Source organism: Monodelphis domestica, chromosome 1, assembly GCF_027887165.1.
Source record: "Monodelphis domestica isolate mMonDom1 chromosome 1, mMonDom1.pri, whole genome shotgun sequence".
Taxonomy (NCBI): domain Eukaryota; kingdom Metazoa; phylum Chordata; class Mammalia; order Didelphimorphia; family Didelphidae; genus Monodelphis; species Monodelphis domestica.
This window is the reverse complement of record NC_077227.1, coordinates 34,765,841-34,789,513: the sequence shown is the minus strand read 5'-3', so window position 1 is coordinate 34,789,513 and position 23,673 is coordinate 34,765,841. Positions and strand designations below refer to the sequence as shown.

Below are 23,673 nucleotides of genomic sequence, written 5' to 3'. Positions count from 1 at the left end.
TGGGCTTTTTCCTCACCTCTACAGCTTGGCTTCTCTGACTTCCTTCAAGACTCGGCTCGGATTTTACCTTATGCCTCAAGTCCTTCCTGGTTCCCCAAGTTGCTTGTGTCTTGCCCTCCAAGAATACCTTAAACTTACTTTGTGGTTTGTATATACCAATATATGTTTAGGTTGTCTCGCCCATGAGAATGTAAGCTTCTTGAGGGCAAGGACTGCTTCACTTTTGTCTCTATATCCCCAGTACATAGTATACTAGGTACTTAATAAATGACTAACCAATGGATAGCTGCAGAAGTCAAGACCCGGAGAAGGAAAGGTCTTTAACCAAATGATAAGGTTATTTTGAGAGAATCAAGAACAGAGCCCAGGTCTTAGGACTGAGGTTCTGGTGGCTCTTTCCATTACATCACACTAGCTCCTTTTTTATGGCAATTAATTTAAATAATCCTTTACTTATTTGGTATCTTTTGTCTTTTAAATCTTTGGTTCTTAGCTCATATACAGTGACTAAAAAATATAAACATTCATTACTATGAAAAAAATCCTGGAGAGTCCAAATAGAAGAGAGGGGTCCTGAGTACTTCATCTCTTTTGAGTACTCCTTTTTGCTCATGGACTAGGTGGCTATGCCTTCTGGCTGTTTTTCCTACAGGACATTCTAGTTCTGATTTTTGTACCTTTGCTCCTGCCCTCCACATTCCCTGAATGTACTCTTTTCTCTCCTCTCCCTCTTGGAATTCCTAACTTCCTTCCAAGTTCAGCTCATATACCAAGTCTTTAATGGAACTTGTCTTGATGCCTCTGGCACTCCTGGCCTTCTCATCAGCAAATAATTGTGCATTTATTTTGTATATACTTGGAGATGTACATGTGGTCTCCTACAGTAGAATTTGAGTTCCTTGAGAACTGGATGTGCTTCCTTTCTGTCACTGCATCCAAGCATATTGTAGGTCCTTAAAAATACTTGATTAATATGTCTTTCCTTGACAAACATGCAAAAGCATCCCATTTACACGAACTAATTAACTTAGTAATAATATACAGACCAATGAGGCTGGTAGTACAAATATTATTCCCATTTCATAGATGAAGAAAGTGAGGCTCCAAGTCAGGTCATAAATTCAGATTTCCTGATTCCAGGCCCATATTTTTTAAGGCAAGAGGCTCTAGCACATACTTTTTTTGTAAGGGCAGATGAATAAATATCCAATGGTGCAGCCTTTTCTAAAAATAAACTGGTTGGGAGAATGGCTGCTTAAAAGGGGTGTACCTAGCCCTTCAGAGCAGAGGCCAATATGCCCTTTACAAAGGCTTCCCAACCAATAACCTTCACTAACTGAAATGAATATGCAAAGTCCCTTATTCCCAATATGGTAATGTGCAGACGGGCAAATCATTTGTCATTCCCTTAATTTAATTATCAGACCACATTCAATTATCTAATATAAAATGCAAATGAAGTGAATGAATGACAGCATATCCTAATTATGTTCATTATAATAATTAAATAGGGCAGAATTTAGAAACAGAAATGAAAGAGCCATAAAACACAGGGAGATTTTTAATTAAAACAACAACATTTTAATTAGGAACTGTAATACTGTAGTAAATAGATGATTGGCTTAATCAAAGATACGGACATTAATTTTATTACCCAGCTTTCTCTTCTGTGGACACTGTTAGTGCCATGGGACCTTTTCTCTTCAGTTAATAGGCTAAATGGTGGCAGCTACAAAAGATCAATTTAATGGACAATCCTTGATGCAAAGTAACTGCATAGTAAAACCTGTGAATAGGGGAATGGCCCAAAGCAAGAGAAATCTGAAAAAAAAAAAGCCTTCCTTTACAGGACCATGTCTCAGTCCCCAGCTTTATAAAAATAAAAGTATAAGCTGTCTCTGCAAAAGGTTGGATCCTAACAGGGAGCTAGGTGTAGAAGCACTCAAACAAATCAAGTACTCCCTTTCCCTTCTGGAATAGCTTTCATTTCTTTACAGTTTGGAAATGAGTTTCAGGTCAGGAGACTGGGGTTCCATTCTTGATTTGGACGGCTAATTTCACTGTGACCCTAGGTGCTCTTTCCAGGCCTCAATTCCCTCCTCTGGACAATGGAATGATTGATTTTGACTTTCCTACTTCAGAGGATCATAGCCAGGATCCCTATTTGAAGTCAGGGGCCCTAGCCTCATCACTTACTACCTGGATGACCTTGGTCAAGTTTCTTTTTCCTAGGCCTCACTCTCTCCTCTATAAGATAAGGGGGTTGGACCAGATGTTTTAAGATTGCTTTTAGCCCCTCTTCTCTATACATGACTGTACCCCAGGGGATCAATCCTGTGCCCTCTTCTCCCTCTCTTGGTGACCACTAGCACTTAACAAGGATGATGAACGCCTCTAAGTGAATGGCTCCCAGGTCCATGGGCACCTGGTCTTCCTTGGCCTCTGAGTTCTACATCTGTGTTACCAAATGGTTTCTGAACATTTCCACCTAGAGGTTCCTCAGGTATCTTAACAACATACCCCAAAAAGAACTCATCTGTCCCCACAGACAGATTGGACCTGGGTTTAAATTCTGAATCTTGATTCTTATTTTCTGTATGACCTTAGGCCAAATCCTTCTGTCTCTCTGGGCATTCACTTTCTCCTCTGGACTCAATGGCCTCTATGTCCTTTCCAGGTTTAAGTCTGTGCTGCTCAGCTAATTCCATCTCTGGTGGGATTCCAATATGTTTTTGATGCCTTGATTTAGAACCTCTGGGCTGGGCCTTTATTCTCCCTCATCCCTTATCCAATCAATCCCAAGTTGTATCCAGTCTAACTCCCCAGGCTCTTTTGCATCTCTCCCTCTCTCCAGCCTAGGAATCCACCTACCATGCTATTCTCTTTCCTCTATGCTCTGTAGTTCCAAAGCATATATTTTGCAGCACAGGAAGCTGTCCCTGTGTCTTGTTTCCCTCTCCACTTGCCAATTTGCTGTCAGCTGAAACCCAGGAAAAATTAAAGAGGCACTGGCCAAGCTTTAATTTATATATGCTTCAGAGTCAGAAAGCTTCAGGAAGGCAGATCTGACTTCTCTTATGGGAACAAGTTTAATAAGATTTGGGGTAGCTTTTTAAAAACTGCTCAGAGGCTACAAAAAACAAAATAAATCCATTTTGGTGTCCCCTTATCTGTTCTGAATGGGATGAGGTTACTGTGTCTGAGCTCTGGATATGGGGGGCTTAAGAGTTTCACTCCGTCTCCTGGTGGTCATCCTCTCCTGGCCCTCAGGCAATCTGCATCCTTTTCAAGGAGTTCAGTATGAGGTTCACAGTCTTTCTCTCCGACCTAACCTTATACTAGGAACTCTGCCACATACCCTGATGTTCCCTTTGCTGCTCATGACCTAATGGCTTCATTACATCTTGGCAACATTACAGAGATGGTCATGCACTGGTACCTGCCATTCCCCAAAAGTGTTTCATATCCATGATCAAGAATTCTGAAACATACAAAAAATCAAGCCATTCTCAAATTGATAAATGGGCATGGGATGTGAATAGGCAATTTTCAGTTAAAGAAAGCAAAACTATTAATAAGGACATGAAGAAGTCTTCTAAATCTCTTATAATCAGAGACATGCAAATCAAAACAACTCTGAGGTATCACCTCACACCTAGCAGATTGGCTAACATGACAGCTGAGGAAAGTAATGAATGCTGGAGGGGATGTGGCAAAGTTGGGACATTAATGCATTGCTGGTGGAGTTGTGAATTGATCCAACCATTCTGGAGGGCAATTTGGAACTATGCCCAAAGGGCGATAAAAGACTGTCTGCCCTTTGATCCAGCCATAGCACTGCTGGGTTTGTACCCCAAAGAGATCATAAGGAAAAAGACTTGTACAAGAATATTCATAGCTGCACTCTTTGTGGTGGCAAAAAATTGGAAAATGAGGGGATGCCCTTCCATTGGGGAATGGCTGAACACATTGTGGTATATGTTGGTGATGGAATACTATTGTGCTCAAAGGAATAATGAAGTGGAGGAATTCCATGGAGACTGGAAAGACTGTGATGCAGAGTGAGAGGAGCAGAACCAGGAGAATATTGTACACAGAGACAGATACACTGTGGTACAACTGAATGTAATGGACTTCTCCTTTAGTGGTAATGCAGTGACCCTGAACAACTCGGAGGGATCTACGAGAAAAACCACTATCCACATTCAGATGAAAAACTGTGGGAGTAGAAACACAGAAGAAAAACAACTGCTTGATGACATGGGTCGAAGGGGATATGGTTGGGGATGGAGACTCTAAAAGATCACTCTAGTGCAAACATCAACAACATGGAAATAGGTTCTGATCAAGGACACAAGTAATACCCAGTGAAATTGTGCGTTGGCTGTGGGAAGAGTGGGTGGAGGGGAGGGAGGGAAATAATGTGATTATTGTAACCAAGGAATAATGTTATAAATTGACTAAATAAACTAATTCAAATGGAAAAAAAAAAGAATTCTGAAATACTTGTCCGATAGTAACTTCCTATCAATTACATCTCTCCCAGTGTTTCAGTCCTTCTAACCCTAGTCTTCTTTTAAATTTCATTTGGAACTTTAACTCCAAAAAGGAAGAGAATTTCCATATACTCCTCAGGAAACAAAAAGAGGATTGTAGAGGCAGCTAGGTGGCAGAGTTAGCACTGGGTCTGCAGCCAAAAGGAGTGATCTTTCTGAGTTCAAATCCAGCCTCAGACACTTTTTTTAGTCGTGTGACCCTGGGCAAGTCACTTAACCCTGTTTTCCTCAGTTTCCTCATCTGTCAAATGAGTTGTGGGCATAAAGGGTGAGAGAAAAGTATGGGCAAAGACACTTTTCTCTGCAAAACTGGAGAGCTGCATAAGATACATAAATAGTGGCTGAGAGGCACAGTGGTACAGAAATGATTAGAAATGCAATTTCCTCATTGCTCCCAAGATTCAAAACTGATCTCAACTGTCTGATTAGAAGGCACCAAATGTCTATTTTTTAAAAAAAGTCCTTCTCTTTCCGCTTAGAATAAATACTAAGCAATAGTTCCAAGGCAGAAGAGCAGTAAGGGCTAGTAGGTGTGAAAGGGGATGAAATGACTTGCTCATAGCTAGAAAGTGTCTGAGACCAAATTTGAATCCAGGACCTACAGGTTCTCTATTCATCATCATAATCAAAAGAGAAGACCAGTGATCCCTCCAACCAAACAAATTCTGTGTTTCTATACTTTATACCATATATTCCTAGGGTATGTGAGGAAAAATATTCTAAATACAACTAGAAGGCAACAATATATCAGCCGAGGAGCAAAAAGTCTGTGTCAAAAAGTCCTAGTGGGGAAAAGAGCAACCGTTCTTGATCTGGCAACTGCTGAACAAGCTGCCCCTTTGAAAGGGCTGAGACTAGCACTGTGCCATCCAATGAGCACGAGCCATGTGACCCTGCTCTGCATTCAGGGCTTCTTCTTCAGGTCAGAACACCAGGGTCCACACAGAACACTCTGCTCTACTCAAAACGCCCCGACAAAGCGCCCGGCCCCTCCCTCTCTGCTGCTCTGCCCTTTTCTCTTGGGCTCGTCTCCTCTCGCACTCGCTGCCTGCAGGTACCCCGCTTCTTATGGAGGATCCCAAGGCCAAGTGCCCTGCCGGGCTCAGCCCCGCGCCCACGCCCCCTTTCCCCAGGCTGCACCATCATCTCCTTGAATCTGCGGCCTCTGGCCACGTCCTCCAGGAGCACCTTCTCTCCAGGCCCCTCCCCTCCCCCAGCCTCCAGCAGGCTCATCCAAGGGCTCCAGGCTGCCCAGCCCTGCTCCCCCCCCATTCCGCGTGACCGGCTACATCAGCCTTCCATTCACAGGCTGTCTCTGACACCCAGGGAGGCTCATCCCCGCAGGCCATCCTCCCACCCACCTTACTCCACGCGCACTGCTTCTGGTCCTTTCGGCAGGTCCCTGAGGCCTCGCTGCGGCCTTTCAGCCCCCCACCAGCCCAAGGTGGCCATGAGCAGGCTCCCCGAGGAGGGCGCGGAGCCGCCCCCCCGCCGGCCCGTCTCTTACCTGGTTGTCCGGATGGTTCACGGTGAAGTAGCCCACGCAGATGATGACCTCGTGGAGCAGGAGCTCGCAGGAGTGGTGGGTGCAGTGCCACAAGAGAGAGCTGAGGATGTGCCGGAAGGCCAGGGACAGCCCTTCTGCGCCTACGATAGACTGGCAGAGGGCACGAGGTGTCAGTGGGGCCTGGCCGAGGAGCTTCCTGACCACCGTCCCTCCCTCCCAGGGCCAGCCAGGCATACGCGCCCCTCCGCAGTGCAGCCGTGGCCAGAGCCGCAAGCCGGGCGCTTCTCCTGGCACGCTGCCCACACGTGACGAACAGATTTAGCTGGAAACTGGTCAAAGGGCCGCCCACGCAGGGACCCAGCAGGCCCGAGGGGAGGGAGGAGAAAGCCCTCCGCTGGGCACCTCCCTAGGGAATCCCCTGTGTGTTGCAAACACAAAGAAGACCAATCACTATGCCATCCCCTGGCCAGGATGCTCGCAGGTTCCGGCTGGCTGGGATTGCCTCCGGGGACCAGGCCAGCTCAAGGATGCTGAATCAAGGCCTCAGAAGTGGGAGGTCTCTGCCGGGGCCTGAAGTGAAGTAAAGGGGTGATCGAGGAGGTTCCCACTGAGGCCTCTATTTAGCAAACACGTCAGGGAGACAGAGTGACCCGGGGCCAAAGGGGAGAAGGGGAGCTCAAGGACTAAGCCTGGCTCCAGACCAAAGGACATGGGACGGAGGCCCGAGAGGGCCCAGTTTTGGTCTTTGTTCGGTGTGTACCAGAACAACGTGTCAAAGTGTACAAGAGGTGCAAAGCGTCTCCCCCGGGACAATTCAGCCTGGGGGGTGAAACATGGCTACCGGGAGATGATGACTGACAGGGAATGAATCCACATTTCTGAAGGGAACGCCAGGCTAAAGATCTTCTTTAGTATCGATTTCACAGCCCTGAGAAGTAATCATGCTTTCTAGATCCAAAAGCAACTTGGGGAGCATCTTGCTACCTTCGATCAAGCTGGGACGTGTCTTCGGGCTCGTCCGTCCTTAATGAGTCACATCTACCACGGCTCTTAGCTCCCGCTCCCTGCTGAACCTTCAAGGATGAGGGCGAGGGGCCTGCAAGTTTGGCCCCAAAAGGAAGGCCCATTTTCAGAGAAGCTCTATTTCCTCATTGGTCTTTGGAAGCAGAGGGCAGGGAGTCACATCTTAGCTTGAACTTCTATTTTGTTGTCTGCAGGTTAGTGTGCATTGTGTGCTAGGGGGAGCAGAATCACCCATCAGCCCGGGGCTCATCTTCCAGTGCCCAAGATTATCCAAAGAAAGGAGAGCTACATTCTTCTAGCTCCCAGCACTCGGGGTGCCAATGGTTAACCCTGGGATTCAGCTATTTTCTGAAACGAGAAACTATTTGCCAGTTTGACCAGCACCTGATGGAATGGTCCTGGCGGCTGAAGGAGCAGATGGGTTTCCAAAAAGGGCCCCCTCTGCTTACTTCCTCCTCCATGCTGCTAAATGGGACATGACTGCTTTGTGGGCCCCGTGGGGGTGAGGGATGGAGCACCTAGGAAGCTCCCACCCTGCCGCTGCTGACCCAAGGTGCTCAATCTTCATCTCCTGGCTTGAAGGGGTCTTGGGTAACCTCTCCATTTCTGAAGCTAAGAACCCAGGGGTACCACTGGACATGTTTCCACCATGCTTGCTTTAAGGGCTTCTGATCTGCCCTTTGGATCCCTAACCTTGCTGCCTGAAGGGTTTGAAGAGACATTAGAAATTGCCCATTCCAATCTCCTTCAAAAGCAGAGGAAACAGAAGGCTGGAGGAAAAGGGACCTGAGGAAAAGGGTCCCAGAGGCAGCATCCACCCGAGTTCCTGGGCTCCCAGCCTGGCGTTCCTCCCATCCCCTCTGAGGCCTTTTTCTTCTGTTGCTCTAGGCAGGCCCCTGCCCTGCAGGGTCCCACAGGACCTTGCCTGTGCAGGGCATTTCTGGAAAAACAAAATCCTTGGGTTAAGAACTCCCATAGACTCTCAGTTTAGGCCTTACTAAACCTTCAGGCCATTGTTCCAGCCCATCATTCCTAACCTAACAAGACCGTGTGTGGAAAAGCCCAGACACAAAAGAAAGGCCTATTCCAGGTTACTATTGCTATAGTATCATAGTAAGATGCTCTATTACTGGGCTTCTACAGTAGCTCAGATGCCCTGCATGTTTGGAAAATGCAACTTCTCTTCGACTCTTCGGATCCTTTATTTAAGCAGTGCTGGAAGTAGGTGCCTCTTCCAGGAAGCTTTCCTTGACAAGTGGAGGCTGCTGTAAAAAGAAGAACCCCACCTCACAGGCTGCTCTGTCCTCACTCACCGCTCCTTAGCTGTGTTTGCCCTTTCCCATTCCACAAAGGAAACGCCTCTGACTTAATCCCAAGACGTGCTCATGCTTCATCAGGTGTCTGGGTACCAGCGCTCTTTCGGGGGCTCCCTGGGGACAGGGCAGGGCTGGGAGCAGTGAGCCAAAGGGGACACGTTTGGAGAAATGCCAGCAGGGATGTTCTAGCAGCTGGGTGGCACTTCCTGTAGACGCACTAAAGGTCTCACAGAACTGGCAGGGTGCCAGTGGAGGAAGCTGCTAACAGGCCACCTCGGATTTTGGGGGTACCACTGCTAAGGGATAAGAGGAAGCTGACATGCTGTGAAGGCCTCAAGCTTCTGAAGCAGGGATGGATTGTCTGAGGCCCAGGAAGAGGCTGAAGTGAGGAACTTTGCAGATGCAGGGCTGGGGGGTGTGTGTGACTCTGGACAGGAGGGGAATGTAGGAAGGTACAGATTAAGGACAATGAAGGAGGAAAAAGTGACAGTGAGAATGCACTCTACAGAGCCTGGAGATCTGGAGATGCTTAGTTCAAAGGAGACTTGGGGGGGGGGGGGCTTGGCACAGGGCAAAGCATTGTTTGCAAAGACGATATGGACCCCTTGGAGGGAGACCCAACACCAGGCAGGAGGGAGAGAGGCCTGGTGCTAACTAAGGAGATCAGGGAAGGCCTGCTGGTGGTGGCAGCCAGGGAACTGGAGTCGTGGCTAGAAGAGAAGCCAAGCTGCATTGTGCCAAATGTGGCAGACAGTCACCGAACAGGAAATGGGAGGGCGAGTTTGAGGAATGATGAGGAGGCTAGTATAAGATTTTTAGGATCACAGGCCATTCAGGCCAACCCCTTTATTTAAAGTTGCAGTCAATGAGGCAGAGAAAGTGACCTGTTCATCTCTGGGGTAGGATTCAAATTCTGATCTTCTTTCTTTTAGCCTACAACCCACAGGGGTTTGGCCCCAGAAGCTTCTCATAGGGGATGAGTCAGGGTTTGGCAGTTTGGAGGAGAAGGGATTGGAGAGGAAAGAGTCAGTGGGAGTAAAACCCAGAGTCAAGGAGGTGTAGGAAGGGCCCAGACCGGAGAAGAGACCCTGTGAGTAGAAAGAAGGGGCTCAATGAAGGAGGTGATAGGGAGATTGAAGAATCAAGAATGATATTGATGGAGCTGAGGCACCAGGGAGGAAACCCTCAGAGGAAATAGGGAGTTAGGAGGAGGTTAATGAACTCTCTTTTGGGCTAGTTAAGCTGAAAAGATCATAGGACATCCAGTCAGAGATGTGTGAATGGAGATCAGTGGAAGTTAGGTCTAGTGAGATAGATCTGTTAATTATCTGTACAGAGATGATCACTGAGAAGATGCAGAGAGAGGGAAAGAGAAGAGCTGGGAGCCCAGGAAAGCACCTCACTGCCCTCCATATGATGGTACTGTACAAAAGACTGAGAGAGTCCAACAAGGAGAAGGAAAGCCAGGAGAAAGCAATGCCATGAAAAGCAAGAGAGAAGAATGCCAGATGATGCAGAGCTCCCGGACAAAAATTAAGGAAATGCCACTGGATCCCTCACTTCAATCATTTTTAATCTGGAAGACAGCAGTTTACTGATGGTGTAGTAAAGTTGAAAATGAGACTGAAAGGTGGAAAAAAGTAGAGAACATAGGAGCAATGCATCTAGACAGGGCTGGGAAAGGCAAGAGAGATAGAGGATGTGATAACTTGGGGAAACGAGAAGGAAAGACTTCCCAACAAGAAGAGTTGTCAATGGTAGAATGGGCTGCCCTGGGAGGGAGTGGGCTTCCCATAACCTAAAAGCTTCAAGCAAATTGATTTATTACTTGTCAGATATTTTGTGGAGACCTTGGCTTTGGTTCCGATAAGGGTTGGACCTTCTCATTTGAGGCTGCTTCTAATTCTGAGACTGTAGATAAGGATGTGATATGAACTCAGTTATTAGACAGACTACAGCGAGCTAGAAGAGTGAAAGGAGCCCTAATCTTGGAGTCAGGAGAGATTCGGGTTTAAATTCTATCTCCCAATCTCACTTGCTGAGTGATCCTGGACAAGTCAATTACCCTTTCTGTGTCTCAGTTTCTTTATCTGTCAAACAGAGATGATGATAATAATAGCCTTTACCTTCCAGGGTTGTTGGGAGGTCAAATGAGAACTTAAAAGGGTTTTGCAGACCTGGAAGTGCTATAGAAATGCCAGTTCCTGGTCCTATAACCATAATAAGCATGAGCAAATATCCTTTCTCTTAAGACTCATTTCACTGCAATTCCACAAACATTTAGAAAAGGGGATGGGGCAGCTAAGTGGCTTTTAGAGAGCCAGGCCTGGTGACAAGAGGTCCTTGGTTCAAGTGTAACTTCAGACACTTCCTAGTTGTGTGATCCTGAGCAAGTCACTTAATCTCAATTGCCTAGCCCTTGCCACTCTTCTGCCTTAGAACCAATATTTAGTATTAATTCTTAAATAGCAGATAAGGGTTTATTTTTTTTAAAGGGGGAGGTAAAATAATTTTTAAAAAATGGCAACAAAGGTGATAAACTGGGGACAAAAGGGATAAATTGAGATCTCTAAGAATCTATTCCACAGGCTCACATGAGATTTTGTATATAAAACAGTATATTAAAACTAAGATGCTCCCAAAATGTGTCTTCTTTTCTAGGGGAATAAACATATTCTGCTGAAATAAAAAAATAAATCACCTCAGTCAGAAAAATGTCTTTAGACACTAGGGGTCAGAATAGATTATCTCTAAGGTCCCTTCTAGTTCTAATTCTTAAGATCCTATGACTACTGCTGATGGAAAAATTTAATGGGCCAAGTCATCATCAAAGCAGAAAGACCACATGAAGGCTCTAATTGCAATTATGTTGAATTGTGTTTGGTCTCAGGTTCCATCACAAAATGTCTAAATACTTTACATGTTTGATTTAATTTTCCAAGCTAGCTTTAGATAGGGGAGAACATCATTTTAAATGATATGACTCAGCCTCAGACATTTTCTTTTGCACTTACAACAAAAGGAAAATATCAGTGAGTTAACTGCATGTTTGTCATCAGCTACCTTTTAGCAATCCAAGGTTTCTTATAAATGAAGAAATCCACCTTTTTAGCACATTAATATCTTCTCACCTTTTCCCCTCACAACAAAGCAATTCCTCTAAACTAAATTCCTCACCACTTGCCAAATGTCTTCATTTTTAATGAATTCATTTGCTAGGAAATTAACTGAATATGAGAATCCATTTTGGGGGATCTGGTTTGCCCCAAAGGGTCAGGGTTTTTGAAAATGAAAATTCTCATGTGAGAAAAGCTTGCATTGCTAGTATAGAACATTTTTCCTGTTGTTAGGTTATAGAAACAGGGACAAGATTTTTTTTCAATGAATAAAAAGTTGACTTCCTTTAAAATCCTTAAAAAAACCATTTATCTAGTTTTTACTTTCTGTTTTGATTAAAAAGCCAGAGTTTTCTCCATATTTAAAAGTTGATACAAGGGCAACTCAGTGATGTGAAGAAGCCTGATGTAAGGACTTAGCTCATCTCTTGCTGGCTACCCAGTTAACTCATTGTGTAGTGATCTAGAAACAAACCCTCATGTCAGGCCAGAGTTCACAGGTTAACTTCTTTCAGCCCTGAGCAAACAGAAAATGGGGTTTGTTACCTGAAAAGCTGGCAGATCGAGGACTGCAAAGCTGTTGAAGAAACGTAAACTCTGAAGAGCAACTTGGATAGTGCTCTGGGCATAGCTGTCTTTAGGGCTGGCAGTGGTGGGGTCTGAGATGGTGCCATGGAAGAGAATACAGTAGAGCATGTGTAAGACTCCGACTAAATCTGTGGCCTGAAGAGCTGCTGCTAATCCTGTGGGGTCCTGACGTATTTTATCAAATATGTCCCACGACCTGGACAAAGAAACATTAAACTCTTTAAATAGAAATCGACTGGAGGATGTTAACATTTTATTAGGTCAAATGGAACAAAATAAGTAGACCGTTAAAAGCAAACCATCTGAGTTGTATAATAAGGTAACAGGAAACCACAAGGAAGAAACCCAGTACTTCCACCAAATGTATTTATGTATGCTTTCTTATTGATACATTCTGTCTTTATACCCTGTAGAAGTCATCTATTACCACTCTGAGGAGGTAATGGTGTTTTGGGGTTCAAATGTCCAAGCTTTAACCTAATTGTGCAGGTAGCACTAGGGGAGGTTCCAGAAGACCTGGGGTGGACTCCTGGCTCTGCTCCTAGCCACACCTTGGGGGAATCATTTTTTTCTTCTCTGGGACTCAGGGTCATCTAAAAAATTAGAGTATCTAAACAGAAAACCTATAAAGCCCTATCCAGCTACCAGTCCTGTATCTTTTAAACATCATTTGGTCGAACTGCTCTTTCCTTCACTTTGAGTGAACAGTGCTCTTATGCAAATAATTCTGGGACTCTCTCTTGACTGAAAGGTGCTGTATACACACATGATAGTGCTGGCCTTCTCTAAATGTGCCCATTTGTCCTCTGAGGAGGTGGCAACCAGAATGAGAGTCCTCAAACGTCAAAGGGTGAGTTTGGTGCTTCATCTAGATAGCATTTGTGAGAAGAAGGTAGAGCTGGTGGCCTTATGAAAAGTTCAGGGGGGCAGTTACCCAAGATATGCAAGGGATTACTTCTGTGAATAGCCTTACTAAACATCAACTTAGCACTGGTGAACAGATTCAGGGCTAGCAGCTTTCATGTTGAACAAGAAGACATTTGTAGCTCTATCAGCAAGTGGAGCCAGTAAATGATACCAGAAACAACCACACTTGGTATTTACCTAGGCATTAGGGTTTACAAAGTACTTTATATACATTATCTCACTCCATTTTCACAGCCTCCTTTATGAAGTAGAAGGTAGTGAAGGCTCAATCACCCACACTGAAAAGAAAATTGCCGGAAGCCAAGTGACTTAGCTCATTTGGATATGGAGAGCATACAGGTCCAGATTTTAGCACTTCGGAGATGACTGGACCTCTTAGTACCCATTTTACTCATCTCAAATGAAATGTTTGGACTAGATGATCTTTGAAGTCCATTTGAGCTCTTAAATCCTAAGAATGTAGGCAGTGGCACCCAGAATTTGAATCCTAGTTTTCTTTTTACTACAAATTCAGTCTTCTTTTCTTTACAATTACAATTTAGTTATCCCAGTAGGAAACATTATTTATGAAATCTCACTTGCTCTAGAGGCCTGTGAGCCTTTGTTCAGGTATTGAGACCATAGGTCCCCTACATGCCAAAGGACAAACTGAGGTGGAGAGCTTCGACTTCCAGGTCACCCTTCTGGCACCTAGGCATACCAAGGCCCTCTCCTGATGCCCTGACTTCCCCTTTTCTTCTGTTCCTCATTCCTTCTGATCTGGCCACACAAACCTGTTGGGCCCCTTTGACTACTCTAAGTGACTTGGGCACACCCTACTGTTGCCTCATCTTGTGGAAGTCTACTCTTGGCATTAGTCTGGCATCTCTCAAATTCTACTTTGAAGAATGACTTCTTACAGATTTCAAACTTCTAAACACAGAATTTTAGAATATAAAACTTGGCAGGGATCTCGGAGGAAGTCATATTTAGTGACAGACCTGAATAAGAATTCCTCTAGAATAACCTCAATAGATGGTCATCCAGGATGTAGTGAGGGGGAACAGTCATCTCCTCCTGTGTCGCTTCATCATACTTTTGGACAAACCATTTCAAATATCAATTAGCCTCCAAACTTAGTGTGGGCTGTGTTATTTTTATAAAAAATAGCTATCATTTTAAGAAAAAATTAATTCTGCTAACCACTCCTTAACAAAGAAGTACAGCTAAGCTATGTAAACTGTTGCATTGACCATGTCTGAGAGCAGCCATAGTTCAGTATTTCTTTATTGAGAAGGAGGGGATGAGTATGTGCAATCGGTCCTTGGGAATGAAGATTGCTCAGGGCATTGATAGGAATTCTGATGACCTTTCGTGTCATTTTCCTTTATGTTACTGTGGTCACTGGAGACACACTGTTCTCTCTACCCACCTGGATATATGATCTCAATGGTATGGGAGACTTTTGATGAGTAAACTCCCTCTGCCAATGTTGATTAGCACCTACTCTGTTGTCTGGGGCACTGAGGTGTCAAGAGACTTGTTGAGAGTCACAAAGTCAGAGGTCTGAGAGGTGGATGCTGAACACAAGGATTTTTGACTTTGAGTCATTCCCCAAACCCCTCCACGTGCCATTCTATCTCTTTGTTTTCTCCGTTTTCCTGATGGATATTCTGTATTCGTTCAAGTTTTCCCAATTTTCTTTTAATTCCTAATGTTTGCTTGATTGCCCTTAATGCTAATCACCTCTAATTATCCTGTATATATTTTGTTTGCATACAATTATCTACATGTTACCACCCAATTAACCTGGGAGCCCCTTTATATCAGGAACTGTCTTTTTAAAAAAAGTTAATTTTGGGGGGTTACTTTAAAATTTCCATGCATCCTACTATCCCTGTCCTCCCCATACTAGAGAAAGCATTTAACAAAAAGATACAGAGATATATAAACTATGACTTGATATATGTTTCTATTATATCATTTCTCTGGAGGTAGACATACACAAGCCATTCTTCAAATATTTCTGTTGCTAACATGTAATGTTCTCTTAGTTCTGTTCATTTCACTTTCATGTAGGTCTTTCTTTCTCTTCCTTCCTTCCTTCCTTCCTTCCTTCCTTCCTTCCTTCCTTCCTTCCTTCCTTCCTTCTTTCCTTCTTCCTTCCTTCTTCCTTCCTTCCTTCCTTCCTTCCTTCCTTCCTTCCTTCCTTCCTTCCTTTCTTTCTTTCTTTCTTTCTTTCTTTCTTTCTTTCTTTCTTTCTTTCTTTCTTTCTTTCTTTCTTTCTTTCTTTCTTTCTTTCTTTCTTTCTTTCTTTCTTTCTTTCTTTCTTTCTTTCTTTCTTTCTTTCTTTCTTCCTTTCTTTCCTTCTTTCTTTCCTTCTTTCCTTCTTGTCTGTTTTTAAACCTTACTGCTCTTCTGTCTTAAAAGCAATGCTTATTATGATTGGCTAGGCAATGGGGGTGGAGTAACTTGCCCAGGGTCACACAGCCAGGAAAAGTATGAGTCTGGATTTGAATTCAGGAACTTTCATCTCTAGGCCTGCTTCTCAATCCACTGAGCCACTCAGCTGCCCCTTCCCATGTTTTAAAAAAATTAACTGGTTGATTGTTTCTTATTGCACAGCAGCATTTCATCATAACCATGTGCTGCAATTGACTCAGCCAATTTGCCAATTGCTGAGCAGCCCTTAGTTTCCAGTTCTTTGTCATTTCTACTTCTCTTTGTATTCTGAGTAGTTAGCACAGTGTCTGGCCCAACAGCAGATGCTTAATCAGCATTGCTGACAGGTGGTCATTTCTTATGGAGCATATGCCCTCCATCATATTGATGGGTCACAGTCAATGGATGCTCACCATATCCAGTTTTTTTGCTATGACAATAACTACTGCTATGAATATTTTACTGTCTATCGGACCTTTCTCAAAGTCTTTGACCTTCTTAAGGGATATGCCCAGTAATGAAATAAATAATATTTAGTATACTTTTCTAGGAGAGTTGAAATCCCCTCTCCCAAAAAACAGTTGGATCAATTTGTAGCTCCATCAACATTGTATTAGTGTGACTGTTTCCACTAGCTCGTTCCATAATTCAGTTTGGGCTGTGTTCATAGGTTCCTTGTTTACTGAATAGCCGAGTACCCAGGCATCAAGACCTATCTCACATTCCTCTAGACTACTAGTAGTCTGCCAGATGGCAATGATTTTTCCTACCTCTCAGGGTCACATCAGAACCAGTGACCCAGAGGTGAGAGGGAAAGAGTCTCAAGCTGTGCTAACAAGGAGATTCTTTTGGTAGAGCGACAAAGAAACCTAATTCAGGTAGTAACATTTTCAGCTTTTGCACACAAATAAAAAACTTTTAGAAATAGGAGGGTGTCTCATTATGAAGGTTTTTTCTGTGGGTCATGAAGTCTTTTACTCTGTTATAGCTGTGTCTATTTTTAACATGGTAACTTGAAATTTTCAGGAGTGAAATATTATTTTATCCTTTGATTAGATGGATTTCACCTGGCTTCTCATTTTTCTGGGAAATAAATGGCAAGATATAGAGGTAATTCAAAGTTCAAACTCATGACACCAGGATGAAGAAGAGATGAAAAAAATGGGCTAGTTATTTTATAAAGCAGGAAGGAATCAATCATGGAATATTCAGTTTCCTAAGATTCCGGGGCACAGCTCTATCTTGTGCCTACTGTTCCTGGAAAACACATTCAGGATGCTCATCATACCAAAACGGGCTCTCTTGGTCATGGTAATTTATGATGTCAAACAAAAAAGGCTTCCATTAAGAAGACAAGTACTCTGGTTATAACCACCTCATTTCAGCTCAGAAACTGCAAATTTATTATGAAGTCTACCCTTTTTTGGCTAAGGAAATAAGTAAATTGTTCTACCTTACTCACCTCACAAAAATGTCAACAAATATTCTGTTGTGCATCTTGCCTGGTTTTCTGACATAGTGTGACCTTGAAGGATCCTGTCAGAGAAGGCATCTATAATTTTGCTTCTTCCTCAGGCTTATAGGTTGCTATCCATGATGATTATGTTTTAATTATTTAGTCTTGAAGACATCGACTGAATCAGTGAAAACTAAAACAATGCCTCCTCCTCTCCAGGTTACCATCAAACATTAGCCCATAACCAAGTAGAAGTGAATAGTATATGGCCCACTGCACCAAAACAAAGAGAAGCAGAATTGTGCAATAGCGGACTTGGAAAGGTTCTTAAAAACAAGCCATTCTCTTCTGTGGACACAATGGATTTCGAGCATGTTTTTTTTTCTCTGATCTATTTCTATGTTACTGTCACTAAGGATGGCTCCAGGAGGCCTCTCTACCTCCCCCAATTGTTAGCAAACTTACCCTCTTGTATACTTGTTCCATTCTCCTCCCCACCATTGGGGTGTAAGCTGTCTGAGGTCAGACTAATTTCTTTTATTCCTTGTAACCTGCTAGCAGAGTGCCTTGTATGTGTAAGTCACTTAATACATTTCTGTTGAATCGAATTAATATTACTATAGCTTTATCAACTCAAGTTGTGAGGAGGTGATCTAAGTTGTATAAGCTCTGAACTGGAAAGGCATTGAATTCAGGGTCTACCATCTGAAGATTAGCTTAGTTGAGGTGGGAGGATATCTTCATGGCTGGCTATAGGGTGATTAATTTTTTGGCCACAGTAACTCTCTATGACCATATACTAAGTCACAGAGGGGTTGATGTTGGCAGAGATAGTGCCCACATATCAAGGAAATTGCAGATCTCTGAATTATTGAAGTAATATAATTTCATTATGGTTTTCGTAGAGCACATGATTTAGAACTAGAAGGGCCTTTAGCAGTCATTTAGTCCAACATCTTCATTTTATGGAGGAAGCCAATGAGGGTCAGAGAGGTCAGAAACCTGATTGACAACCTAGTATTCTTGCCACAAGACAATGGAAATACAAGTTATTGGATCAAGTGAAAAACAAACAGAAAGACTGTGCAATGTTGGTATAAAGGATGAGAGAATTAGGACAAATGAGGAAACCAATATTCCATTTTCTCTGAAAAAATGGGAATGCTGTATCAGACCCATAAATGGTGGCTCAGATGCTTCATGGTGGAAAATCCTTTACCAGTTTTTTTTACCTGGCAAAATACAGTAATTATTGCTTGAAGATCAGCTTAGCTAAGTAGAGAGGTGGCTCACCAGCAAGTTGCCCAATAGCTGATGCATTCTTGGAGCAGGACATTCCATGAAACAAAGAAACATGTTTTAATATCAAGATGGAAATTTTCTAGGTGTTTGCAAATAATTCACAGATTTGTGATTATCCCATTTAACTAAAGATTGACTGAATCTTTCATTCTCTTCTCTAGCCTCTACTTGAAGACAAAGCAAACACAGTTGTTCAGAAAAAAGTCAGGATGACTCAATGAAGCAAATGAACATCATTATCAATAGATTTTGAGGTGGACTGGACACCAGCTGTTGGCATCCCTTCTAGATCTCTGATCTCATTCTTTTGAGTGGGGTCACTTAGAAGCTCATCTATTTCATTAGTTGGAAGGTCCCCTAGAAATTAATCTGATCACTTCAAGGATATGATTTAATGGGTACAACTTTGGATCAGGACCCAGAGGAGACCTGAATTTGAATCTTGCTTTTGACTCCCCTTCACTGTGTGATGGGCAAATTCCTGGACTTTTCTGTGACTCTGATCAGCTGATAAATTAAGATGATGGTAACTCTAGTACTTGATAGGATTGTTGTGAGGATCAAATGATAGAATGTAGGCTAAGTATTTTGTAAATATCAGCTATCGTCATCATTTTTGCCCTAGATCACATAATAAAAACTGGAGGCAACATCAGGAATGGTACCATAGTCTCCCGATTCCTTGTCCTGGGCTATTCCATAGCATTATTTCGTTAGCAAGGTGCTTTCAAGTTTGTTTTGTTACTGTGTATGGGAACCACAATGTCTTCTAGATGGGTATTATTTTCTGAAGTTGTAAAAGAATGCAATATATAGTGGTGAAAAACATTCTTCCATTCCTCCTGGGGGTCTTCTTCTCAAGAAAGATGCTAATACACTTAAAATAATAAAGGATCAAACTTCAGTGGATTCAGGATCTCACAGGTGGGCATTCCCTCTAACAATACACCCCCCTCATTCCTTTGGATTCCTGCCTATCATTTCCCATAAATCTTCCTTCAAAAACTTGAGTTGTCTGTTAGCCCTCACTCACTTGCAAGCCCTGACCACCTTCTGTGATCATTTATGTCCTAGATGATACCTTTGATGCCAGGTAGAGAAGGAGACCCACAGAAGTGGAAGTAACTTGCTCAAAAGAGTTCAGAGGATCTCTTAACTACTAGCTATTGTGTCTTTCGTGCTAGTGCCTTCCAAATAGTCATTCCAAACAATATGAGACTTTGAATATTTAATTTGGTGCCTCTATCCAGTCTTAAGAATAACTGAACAATTACCTATAGGCCATATATTAAGTTATCTAAAGCCATTTTGGAGAAACCCTTCAACTGGCTCTTCAGATATAACTCAACACAAACAAAAAAAGGAACACTGTATTTATTTACTTATAGGTACCATCTGACCTATTATACACACTTCTGTTAGCTATTGTCAACTGGCACTCAGCATCTTCCATTACAGCTACAAGAGTTAGAGGCTCAGGCCCCTGGTGGAGACTTGAGTAGAGATTAATGTGTCTGAGTTTATTGTACAGGTTCCAAAAGAGGGTCTGTGTTTGTTTAACATTGACTGCCTTTAATAACCAACTACAACTTAGAAGACTCGTCTTAAGGCACTTTCCACAAAGCAAACTTTCAGGAGGCTCCCAAAACCTTTTCATGAATTATATCTTGGTACTCCCATCCCTAGCTTCATCATGTAAGATTGCAAAAGATTTAATGAAAGTAGATTAAAATCAGATCATTCCCTTAATAATGGGCTTTTGGGATAACTTTTTTTGACCTCACATGACGATTTGGAAATATTGTCTCGTTTATTTAAAAAACCCTACATTAAAGATTTCCCTATTGCTTTATCATGGCATAGAGATGACCATGGGCTTTCACAGGCTACGTCCATGGTAGATCCTGTCAAACTGGAAGAGGTATGAGTATGTGCCTACAATACACTTTGGTATCTAACTTGTTGGAATAAATAACAACAAGAGCTTCTCTTCAGAAAACAGGTCACCAAAGATGATTTGTTTTTGGCCATGGAAACTCATTAAGTTGTTTAAGTCACCTGAGGATTCTAACCTTGGCCCACAATTCTGACTTTGGGACTTGTGGTATAGCCAATTAACTTTGTCCATATTTTGATTTTACTTATATGTATGTATGCTGTTGCCTCCAATAGTACATGAGCATCTTGAGGGCAAGTACTGTCTGCCTCAACTTTGCCTTTGTATTCCCAATGCCTGATCCTAGATACTTAATAATAATATTATACAATATTTTTTATATAACAAAAATTTTATATTTATAGAATAATAATGAAAAATTAAAGAATACCAAAAAAAAAGAAGACAAGAGCAGAAACTCCTCACCTGAGGTCAATATTATGTCCTTATTTTTTAAACAATTTTATAGCATCCAAAAATGAAATTCTCTAGCTCTAATCATGGTAGATTAGAAGGGGAAGAGAAAGCATAACAAAATCTTTTACAACAATCTATTCCTTAGTCTTTAAAAAAGTAAATTCATTAAATATATATCCCAAAATGGAGTTGTGGAGGTAGCTCAAAATGCACACATTATTGTTTCATAAAAAGTCTATTCATTTTGCTGCAAAACCAACCAGGGAAGAAAAAAGATCCATCTGATGTTTAGTTTCTAGAAAACTCATGTGAACCTGAAGAAACTCTAGGAAATGTTTACTTTTGATTTTGTCTTGTAATACTGATAATTTGTAGCCTAGGCCCTCTGGCTTCTGTTGGGCTTAACTGTCAGTTATAATCACTTTAAGCCTAAATGTTTATAATAAAAATGTAAAAGGCTGTATTCATATCAGACTTGGGATATAGTTTTCTGCATTAAAAAAGTATAGGAGACATGGAAAAATCAAAGATTAAACTTTTGTAGATGCTGTTCTGGGTCATGCAATTCCACCCAGTGAAACACAAAAATACTTTCAATTTAAGATGATTTCAAAGTGTTTTTGTTTGGTCTTCAATAATGGAGATCCTAGTGGCATAGGCAGTTATGTTTATTAACAGCCAGATTCAATTTGGGAAACTCTAATTTGTTCCCAAAGCTTCTGTTATATTGGAAAATCACCTCCTGATTTACAAGAAAATGGAAAACAGTTTCCCTGTACAAGGACTAATAGATAATTGTTCTGAGCCTGCAAGCATTTTGCTCTGGCCTAACCTGGCTTGAGAGGCTAGAGGGCTGGTTGTTCCTGACAAAGAGCTCTGATGGGGACAATCGGGGTAGAGCTTGGCTGCTGACTTTGTGGATTTCTCTGGCACACTCTCATACCCTGTCAGAGCTGGAATAGCCCTTAGACCTGGTCCAGCCTTCTCATTTTAAAGAGGAGACTGAGGCTCAGAATTGTGAAGTGGCTTTCCCAAGGTTACAGAGCTAAGGTGAGAGGGGGAACTACACTTATGTCTGTGTTTTCTGACTCCATATTTCCTTGAATTTAGTTCAGTTGGCTTGGGGACAAGAGACAGAATCTGGGGGTTACTGACCTATGATCTAATTAATTTATTAAATACATGATGGGGCAGGTTCTATGTTAGAACCTGGAGATAGAAAGAAAAAAGGTAGCTAATGTTCTTAAGGAGTTTCCATTCAGTGACCAAAGAAGGGGAGCCCAGGAATGATAAATGATGTTTGCAGGGTTGGATATAAAGAAGGCTTTGGGCTGGCAGCAAATAGGGGACTGGGTGAATCTGTACTGTTTTTACTCACCAATCAGTATGTTTGTTCCAGAACTGGGTGTATTAATTTGTCAGGGAAGGGGAAATGTTCTTTGTAAGTCTGGTCCAGAGGATGCTGTTGACACTGAGTTTAAGGGAAGTTAGGTCTCATTAAAATGAACTCTAAAAAGCTGCTCAAACTCTTTAATGATTATCATTTCCCAAAGAGATCGGGTCATCATAAAGGATTTTCTAGGGTTCTGTGGGAAAATCAAGGGCAGTGGGAGCAGAGAAAAGTTAGACAGGTACTAGTTGAGTATCCAAGGTAGCAGCTTTTACGAGAGTGGAGAATCACCAGGGAAGCTTGATAGGGAATTCCCTGGGGATGAGGAGATATAGATGATTGGTTATAATCAGGAAGAATCCTACTACTTGTACTACTTATTTCTGTGATCAGAGATTCACTATCCTTCACCTTTATGCACAGTTGCTGTTGGCTTTGCATAGTTATTAAAAATGTATGTAGTAGGGGGAAAACTAGGTGGCTCAGTGAATTGAGAGTCAGGCCCAGAGAAAAGAGGTCCTGGGTTCAAATTTGACCTCAGATACATCCTACCTGTGTGACCAATACATAGTACTGATTCTGACATGGAAGGTAATGTTAAAAAAAAAAAAGCATATGTAGTGGGAAGCAGAGCCAAGATGGTAGAATAGCAGAAAGAATCCTATTCCATTGAGTTTTCTACCATAGTACCTCCAAACAGATCTAGAAAATATACCAGACCAAGTCTTGCTCAGGAAACCCAAGGAGACCCAGTGAGTCATTTCTCTAGCTTCAGTTGGCACAGAGAGGCAGAGATCTGCCAACTCTGGGGATAGGGGTCTACCCAGGGGCAGTCCAATGGAGAATTTCAGTGAAGGGAGATGCTGTGCATCATCACAAAAAGTAGTTCTAAATCCAGCAAAGAAGGGCCCAGTCTCATACAGGGTGAAGCCAGAGATGCCAACATGCAGCTCTGGATCACAGACTCAGGGAACTTGTACCTAGGGTGGCATTCCACTGTTAGGAGTAGAAGCAGGCCCTAAGCATGAACAAGGGGCAAGTTCAGAAGCAAGCAGCAGCAGCAGCTATGTGGTTCTGACCTCCAAAAGAGAAACCGAGTCTTTGTTCCATTGGTTCCAGCTTTCACTTCACTCTAAATAACCAAAGGGAAGCTAGAGTTCTGTCACTGAACCAGCAAAGCTTCCCAGCTGTCTGGGAATGGTCAAGTCCAGCAGCTATTTTAGTTTATAAGTCTCATCAATTCTATTTCCACAGTCTATTCTGGCAACCTTCCCTTTCTCCCTAATGACATACATTATCCTAACTTGGGCCCTCATCATCTCTTGCCTAGATGACTAAAATGGTCTTCCCTCCCCAAGCCCCTTATCCTTCCTGTGGGGTAGCTTCTACAACTGGAGCTATGATGCCTTTATCACCTGATTGTATAGCCTTCCCTCTGGCATACTCTGGATTCTGTCCCAACGTGATAACCTGCTCATCTCTCATCTCCACAGCTCATTTCCTGCCTCTAGATCCTCACAAAGCTCTCTCACAGGACTCGGATGGACCCTCTCTTTAATGCCACATTAAGAACTTGCGCCTTCCCTCATGGCTTGGCTCAAGTGCTGCTTCCCTTAGAAACATTCCAAGATTCCCACCCTCACTCTTCTCTCTTTCCAATTACCTTGTAGTCAGTCAGTCAATAAATCTTTATGGGAAGGTACTGGGTGCTATGAATA

The 23,673-nt window shown here is 42.7% G+C and overlaps 1 protein-coding gene across 13 annotated transcripts in view; it reads right to left on the bottom strand.

Annotated features, from left to right (window-relative positions):
* SCAPER (S-phase cyclin A associated protein in the ER) overlaps positions 1 to 23,673 on the bottom strand; it is a 406,197-nt gene that overhangs the window by 26,416 nt on the left and 356,108 nt on the right. For 12 of the 13 annotated variants that reach the window (XM_007477981.3, XM_007477982.3, XM_056796839.1 and 9 more), the window contains 2 exons: positions 12,065 to 12,302; positions 6,064 to 6,213 (listed from right to left, as the gene is read on the bottom strand). In XM_007477981.3, the coding sequence (XP_007478043.2) occupies positions 6,064 to 6,213; positions 12,065 to 12,302 (388 nt within the window). Of the gene's footprint in view, positions 1 to 6,063; positions 6,214 to 12,064; positions 12,303 to 23,673 lie in introns of those variants that run through there. The other variant, XM_007477985.3, reaches the window with a different exon arrangement.